General features: G+C 47.6%; 1 protein-coding gene across 1 annotated transcript; it reads left to right on the forward strand.

Moving 5' to 3' along the window:
- Window positions 1-1,644: 1,644 nt before the first annotated feature.
- ING2 (inhibitor of growth family member 2) lies at window positions 1,645-7,622 on the forward strand. Its single transcript, XM_007466512.1, has 2 exons — window positions 1,645-1,978; window positions 6,801-7,622. Exons 1-2 carry the CDS (start codon window positions 1,807-1,809, stop codon window positions 7,469-7,471), a joined length of 843 nt encoding a protein of 280 aa, XP_007466574.1. The 5' UTR covers window positions 1,645-1,806; the 3' UTR covers window positions 7,472-7,622.
- Window positions 7,623-8,411: the final 789 nt, after the last annotated feature.

The following is an 8,411-nucleotide window of genomic DNA, read 5'->3' on the forward strand; positions in this document are numbered from 1 at the left end:
TTCCCTGTCAGTGGTTACGTACTATTAACAGCTGTTTCAAAACTGCCCTAAATAGGTCATCATACAGGTGCCCCACCGCTGCAAACCAATTGGATATAAGGAGAAATCCCAATTTATCGCCCCCTCACGTTTTCTTTTTAACTCAAATGTACTACTCACAATAGTGCTTGTTTGTTTACATAGGCATTCCGTTAAAATTCTCCGCGTATTCGTTCTCTTTACACCCATTTCTTTGAAAAATACACGCTGTTATATACACTGAGTCCATCTGGAATTAAAATCAACTCCTCTGCTTGGCATTTCATTTCATTTAACCCCAGATAGGAATTAAACCCTGTCGGCCGGTCACGTAGATGAGGACGTGGGCCTGATTTCTGATTCGGTCTGTCCTCGCGTCTCCATCACCCCTGGACCCCGGCCCCCAGTGGTTTTCAGTCTTACGTAGATGTTAAGGTGGTGGTGCCCCTCACGCCGCCAGGAAGCCCTTGCCTACGTTTAATGTTTAAACGTTCTGATCCCCAGAACGTTTTTTTTTTTTTTAAAAGGTTGTCTGTCGGACAAACAGGTATGGGGCAGAGTGAGCCTAAACTAAACGCGATTCCTCAGGAGCCCTAGGGTGGACTAAACCTGCACGTCCTGGTGCGGCGGGAGACCCCCGCGTCTGCGGAAGGGCGGGAGCTCGCAGAAGCCAGGAGGGAGATTCAAAAAGCGGACGGACTAAGGGAGAAAGAAACGCAGGGGGCCGCGAGGGGGCCGCGAGGGCACCGCCTACCTCGGCGATCAGCCCCGGTGCTCCGGGAGCCCGAAGGCCGCGGCTGGAGGAAGACACAGCCAGAAGGCGGTGCCGGCCCGGCGGGCACACAGCCGCCGCGCATGCCCGGAGCCGCGCTCGCCTCACGCCCGCCGCGTAGTCCCCGCAGGACTCCCTCCGGGTCGCTGCGTAAGGTGGCCGCCTGCTGCTCCTTTTAAGGCTCGCGAGGGGCCGCGCTACATCCATCTGATGGGGAAGAAGTCGGTAACACCGGGCCGAGGGAGCTGGGCCAAGCTTCCCCCTCCCTGTGGGAAGGACGGAAGGAAGGGGTCAGCCACCTGCCCTCTCAAGTCCCATTCAGACATTGAGCAGAGGCGGACCCGACAGTGCTTCCCCTTTAAGGGGGGCGGGGCGAAGCCTACCGTTTGGCCGCCCTCCGCACCCTCCCCCCGGGCCAAGAGTTGACAGACCAATCGCCCGGGTGGCGGAGGGAAGGCGGGAGAATGCGAACCCTTCGGCTGGGCGGTAGGGGCGGGCCCCCGGCCCTATTAGGAGGGAGTCCTGCGCAGGCGCAGAGGCGGCCGCAGCCTGAGGGGCGGGGGCGGTCCAGTGAGAGACTCTCCGTCAGGCACTGAGGGTGATTGGGAGGAAAGAGGCCAGCGAGAGGCTTGTCATGGGGATCCGAGGTACGAGACGGCATTGGTAGCATCTGGTGACTCCGAGGGGGACAGGAAGTGTCAACGCCCGGGACCCCGGCGCCAGCTCCGCTGGGGGGATCCCCGCTGCTCTAGTCCTGAGGAGGGAGGGGGAAAAGGAGGGAGCCCCGGTCTCGCCCCGCCCCTGGGCTTGTTACCGCGGGGGCGGGGAGTGAGGGCTTCTTTTGCGGGGAGTAGAGATCGGGGGACTCGGCTGTGCCCTCTCGAGCGGCTGCCGCTGTCCCCGCGGCGCCGGGCTGACGAGCAGAGGAGCCGCGGCGGCCGTGGCTGTTGCATGTGTGGCTGCTGGATGCGGAGGCGGCGGCGGCGGCGGCGGCGAGGAGCAGCAGCGGCGGCAGGATGTTAGGACAGCAGCAACAGCAACTCTACTCGTCGGCCGCGCTCCTGACCGGGGAGCGGAGCCGGCTTCTCACCTGCTATGTGCAGGACTACCTCGAGTGCGTGGAGTCGCTGCCCCACGACATGCAGAGGAACGTGTCCGTGCTGCGAGAGCTGGACAACAAATATCAAGGTAGGGGCCGCGGGGCTGCCGGTAAGGTCCTCCCCCACTCGGGTCCGCTGGCCGCCGGGCACGGTCGCTCGGAGCCTGCCCGGGGAAGTGCCACTTTCCATTTCTCCTGTGACAGTCTCCCCGACTGCCCAGAGGGGGTCTGGTGTGTGGGACGGGGGAACGGGACAGGAGACCGGGTTCGCGGCCCTCCCTTCCCCCGCTGCGGTCGGCGAGGACTTCTCGGGGGTCTCAAGGGTGAGGGTGGTGGCCGCTCGTCAGCCCCCGCTGCAGACCCAGCGGCTGCAGCTGGTGTGGAAAGGAATCAGCCATTTTAAGAAGCATTTGTTCCGGCCCTCGCCTGCCCGGTGCCGCAGACCCTCCTGCCCCGGCCGGGGAGCGTGCAACCGGGCGGGGACTGTGGGGAGTGAGCGGCCGGCCGCGGCCGGACTCCCGCTGGCCTCCGGGGCCTGGCTTTCCCCACCCCCCCTCGGGCTCCCACCCCCTGAGAGCAGATGCATTGGAACGTGCAGGGGGGAGGGGTCGCGCGAGGGCTGCGAAGGCGGCCTCCGGGGAGGTCCCTCCCTCGGCTCTCCGGCTCCCGGCTTGGGAATAGAGGCTTTCCCTCTCCCACCCCAGGGAAAGTTCCGGGCCACAGCCTTTCACGGCTCTTTCAGCCAAATGGTTAAAAGGCTAGGGGTCCCCGCGGGGGAAGGGAGAGGGGTGTGTGTGGCGGGGTGGACCCCCCGCCCGTGCTGGGGGCGGGGCCTGCGGTCGTGACGAAGGACATGGGCGGGGCGCGGACGCGCGCGCGCTCCCTCCCGTCTGGAAAATGGCTGGTTGCAGGAAGGCTTGGGCGACACTGGCTGTTCGGGAGGGGACCGTGCGGGACATTAGCTCGTCCTGAGCGGAGTCAGTGTTGGGATTTGGGACATGTTTGTTTGATTTTTCGACTTTTTCCCAGTCACTCAATCACGACAAAGACACAGCTAGTGTGATCGTCGCTTGCCCCTGCACCGCGTAGGTTCCGGGCCTTGCGTCACTTCCGGGCCCCTGGAGGATGTGGGTTAGTTGACTGGGCAACCGCCTGGCGTCTCTTAACCCCTGGGTCCCTACTTCGCCAAGTTTAAGTACGGAGGCAAAAGCCACCCTTTGTGGTCAGACCCAAGGAGCTAGGGTTGATTCCCTGGAATCAGCTTTTGTACAGAGAGTACATTTACTATTTACCATTGGTGGCCCTTTCGCCTGTAACTACAAGGGGAGGAGTTTAAATGGGGAGCCGTTTGGTTTAATAACCCTGAATCAAGGAACAGACCTTGGACATAATGTGGAATCAGCCATACGGACTTTAAAAAGATAACTTCTTGGACCCATTCTCTGTTTTTCGACACGTCGCTAGTTTTATGATTTAGTGTCTAAGGAACGCATTTCTGGGGTGATATTTTCGGGGCTGTAGCCTGATAGAACATATAAGTGTCTCTGTTTTTTCACCTATAATTTATTTCTGCCTTTTGAACTCATATGACTGACAGGACTGATCTCTGTTGGCGGGAAGCAAATTAATACGATAACTTACTGTGTGTCAATTGCTGCACCACGTCCAGAACATTATCTCATTTAATCGCCGCAACTCAATGCAGTAAAAATTCATTTTGCAGACAAATTAAAATTTACAAGGAGTTTAAGTAACTTGTCCAATTAAGTGGGGAATGTTTGACTCCACAGCCTGGCTGCTGCAGGTGCACATGCTCGTTTTTAAATTATTTAAATCTTTTTTTGTTTGTTTTTTCAAATAAAAGCTCTCCAAAGGTATTTTCTATAGACATGTAGCACATACCTGAATTGTAACCTTACAATGTTATATATTGTACATGTGTGCTCAAAAATTGTATGTTGAACATTTTTAGTTTTTCAAATAATCATAACTCTGAAGTTTGTAAAGCTTGCAGGCTTTTACATTTCTTTAAAGACATGTTTGCCTTCACGAAAGTTAAGCTATTTTTTTTTTTTCATTTGAATTGTGTGTGGGGGGCAGTTTGTTCCAGGGAAATCTGCCATCTTGACCATCTAGAGTTGACAGAAGTAGCTTTGGTAACATGAGAAACAGTATTAGGCCTTGAAAGATCGAGAGATTTAAAAAAATTTTAGCCCCATTAAAATTGTAGTTCTTTTGAAGAGTAATATAAAAACAGTGATCTAGTTTTTACTCTGCACATGCTTACTAAGCTCAACTTTCAGTTTTCTATTAGCTTTATATACTTGTGTGTTCTTGGTTTTTCATGTTTTTTTGTTTCTTTGCTAGTTCTTAAGTATTTCCTGGTTTTAGATTTAATACCTACAGCAAAATTCGATGATATAAATTATATAAGTAGTCAAAGAAATTTCTCTCCTACCTATTTGAGACACTTTCAGAAGTTACTGAAGAACCTCAAAAGTAGCCTTAAAAACATAGAGAAATGAAGAAAACAATTTCACAATTGAATGAAGTATTTATTATGGGGTATGGTTATTAGAGAACCTCAATTTTTGTTCCAGTATTCTTGTTCCAGTATTTCTCGTTCATAGTTCAAAGGTAAATAACCTTTGAACTAAAATTTCGTACTTAATTTTAAGTGCCTTCCATGCAGCTGAGTAGAAAGTGCTTAAAGAGCAGAGCCAGACCGACAGATAATGGCAGAGTTCAAAGTCTGGGGTTGATACCTGTTGAGCTTAATTTTCTTCACATATAAAAGTGGTGGCTCCCTCATAGGATTGCTGTGGGGATTACTGAGAAAGTCACATGGAAGAGGCTCAGTAAGTGTTACTTCACCGGGTAACTAAGGTGTCTTAAAAGTGTGAATGTTTACTTCATGTATAATATCAATGTGCTGCTATGAAATAATATGTTTAGCTTCTAATTCCTGATTATTCGATACAGAGTGTTTGGAATACGTTTTGCTTTTATTTATTTATTTTATTATTATTATTAATTAATATATTTATTTATTTATTTATGGCTGTGTTGGGTCTTTGTTTCTGTGCGAGGGCTTTCTCTAGTTGTGGCAAGCAGGGCCACTCACTATCACGGCCTCCCTTGTCGCGGAGCACAGGCTCCAGACGCGCAGGCTCAGTAGTTGTGGCTCACAGGCCCAGTTGCTCCACGGCACGTGGGATCTTCCCAGACCAGGGCATGAACCCGCGTACCTTGCATTGGCAGGTAGACTCCCAACCACTGCGCCACCAGGGAAGCCCTGCTTTTATTTTTTAAACCTCACATTTTGTGTGTTTGAGGGGAAAATATATAATTTCCTTATTTTTCCTGGAGGAAAATTGGGTTCTTAAGAAATCCACTTACATACCTAGCTGGGGAAATGGGCTAGATGTGAACATTGTTTAAAAATATGCTCTGCAGGTATGAGTACCCTCAAATGTGTGGGAGCACATCGTCATGAATCCCGGGTTAAATAGTTGTCCGTCAAGTGTGAGTACCTACACTCTCCAGGGCGGCGGGAATTCACAAGTTGTGTTGAATACTTGCTCTATGTTACCTTACTCACAGACACCCCCAGTGTATGTATTTGGTCGCCTAACATTTCTGTTGTCGTTAGAGCAGTGATATTAGAAGATAGAACAGTGATATGGCATCGGATGTGATAAATTCCAGTTAATTTTTGTTTCTCCACCTTTACTAAGACAGAACTCTTTCAGATAGCATAGTATCTCATAAGGATGAGAAACAGAACAGATTTGAATAAGACATCTATGTAAATTTTGGTGACATCTGGAACTATATTTTCAGATATTTGTATACCTTCTAATGACTCGGCCATTTTTAATTGATGTAAGTGGGTCCTCATGCTATACAATATCTAAATCAGCAGTTCAAAAAGCTGAGAACCAACGGCCGAGTTATCTACAAAAGCACAGTGATCCAATGCCGACTTTACTATAATTTTGTTAGTAGCTTAGTCAGTTGATGCCAGAACCTGAATGTAAACCTGCTCCGGAAATAGTTTGATTTTCAGACTCTCCCATGTAATGAAATAAAAGAGCCATTCAGGCTAATATGATGGGAAGCTAAGAGTTACTTGTGTCTGCTTTGTTAAGAACGTCCAGGGGGTGATATGAAAGTCAAGGTATAGCGTCTCTCTAGAGTTCTGAAGCAAGTCATCGATTGAACTATAAATCCTGTAAACACAGTTGGACAGTAATCTAGAGTAGTCCTGGAACCTTTTTAAGTTTTACGGCTGGAGTCCAGCCTGGAAATTTTATATACAGGGTAGTTTTGAGGTTTACCTGAAGTATAGGTGATATGGCACTGGGTGAACTCTAAAGTGGCACAGAATGTTTCTGCCCGAGTAAAGACTTTTGATTAATAATTAGCCACACATCTCTTATCCTTTCTAATATAGATTAATGAGTATTAAGAGAGTTTTGTGTTCATTCTTTTTTTTTTTTTTTTTTGCGGTATGCGGGCCTCTCACTGCTGTGGCCTCTCCCGTTGCGGAGCAACAGGCTCCGGACGCGCAGGCCCAGCGGCCATGGCTCACAGGCCCAGCCGCTCCGCGGCATGTGGGATCCTCCCAGACTGGGGCACGAACCCGTGTCCCCTGCATCGGCAGGTGGACCCTCAGCCACTGCGCCACCAGGGAAGCCCCATTCTTTTTATTAGTTTATCTCTAAATGTACTTTCATGTTGGATAATATGTCATCTTTGTAAGGGAAATGAAATGTTTCTCATGTATTCATACTATGGAGGAGTGTGGTTTTATGGTTTGAGTTCATTCTAACTGTACCAATTCTGTGAAAAATAACTAACTTGAAAAATGTTATATGTGCTACCATATATTTTCTTTTCCTTTTTTAGAAACATTAAAGGAAATTGATGATGTCTATGAAAAATATAAGAAAGAAGATGATTCAAACCAGAAAAAACGCCTCCAGCAGCATCTCCAGAGAGCATTAATCAATAGTCAAGAATTGGGAGATGAAAAAATTCAGATTGTCACACAGATGCTCGAATTGGTGGAAAATCGGGCAAGGCAAATGGAGCTACATTCACAGTGTTTTCAAGATCCTCCTGAAAGTGAGCGAGCCTCAGATAAAGCAAAGATGGATTCCAGCCAACCAGAACGATCTTCGAGAAGACCCCGCCGACAGCGAACCAGTGAAAGCCGTGATCTGTGTCACATGACGAATGGGATTGAAGACTGTGATGATCAGCCACCTAAAGAAAAGAAATCCAAGTCAGCCAAGAAAAAGAAACGTTCCAAGGCCAAGCAGGAAAGGGAAGCTTCGCCTGTTGAGTTTGCAATAGATCCCAATGAACCTACATATTGTTTATGTAACCAAGTGTCTTATGGGGAAATGATCGGATGTGACAATGAACAGTGTCCAATTGAATGGTTTCACTTTTCATGTGTTTCACTTACCTACAAACCAAAGGGGAAATGGTATTGCCCAAAGTGCAGGGGAGATAATGAGAAAACGATGGACAAAAGTACTGAAAAGACAAAGAAGGAGAGAAGATCGAGGTAGTAAAGGCCATCTGCATTTTAAAGGGTTATTTGTCTTTTATATAATTCTTCCAGAATTTACTTTCAGAAAATGTTTTAGGGTAAATGCATAAGACTATGCAATAATTTTTAATCATTAGTATTAATGGTGTATTAAAAGTTGTTGTACTTTGTCTGTGACCTTAATTTTCTGCACTGAATTACCAAATATTTTAAGCCAGGTAATCTTCAGATCACCTGATGAAAGGAGCAGGGAGTAGGGGAGGGTGGTGTGAACATGATAATAACTTCACAAACCATGCCTATTTCCTTTTCACTGAAAATGCAATGCTAATTTTGGGGTAAACACCAAAGTTTTGCTAGCATTTTAGTCTATGTGCTTAAACAAATTTAGATATAGTTGGAATTTTCTGTAAGCATTCAGATTATCTTGGATAATTTAAAATATGAACACTATACCATTCAGAGCTTCTCTCTTCCTGGCCCCATTTATACATACACTTGGTCATCTCTAGTCTTCCAAGAATTTAAGGAACTAGAGATAAGAATAATTTGGGATTCCATGTGGAATAATGTGCTCTTATTAGAGTATTTGCTGCTCTATTTTCCATAGTAGCATTTTGATACACTGTCAGTAGCCCATTTATAAATACCTTGCTGCTGCTTCATAGCTGCATTCAGTCTAGTGCTTAATAAGGGAGTTGTTTTGTTTTAATTGGGACAAGTAGGGACAGTTAGGATACCAAAAATGCTGCCATTGGCGTGTATTGGCAAAATTTGGGTTATGCAGTATCATGGTTCAAGGTTGAGCAATTTTAAAAAGACATTTAATAATATTTCTCATGTTGACCCATGGCTGGGATGCCTAGCCACAGGCCTATCAGCGGGAAAATGGCATATACTAGTCTTTAAATATTGCCTTTATGTCAGACAGTAGTTTAAATAGTTTTGCTAGTAGCTAT

This window comes from Lipotes vexillifer, unplaced genomic scaffold (genome assembly GCF_000442215.2).
Source record: "Lipotes vexillifer unplaced genomic scaffold, Lipotes_vexillifer_v1.1 scaffold951, whole genome shotgun sequence".
NCBI lineage: Eukaryota > Metazoa > Chordata > Mammalia > Artiodactyla > Lipotidae > Lipotes > Lipotes vexillifer.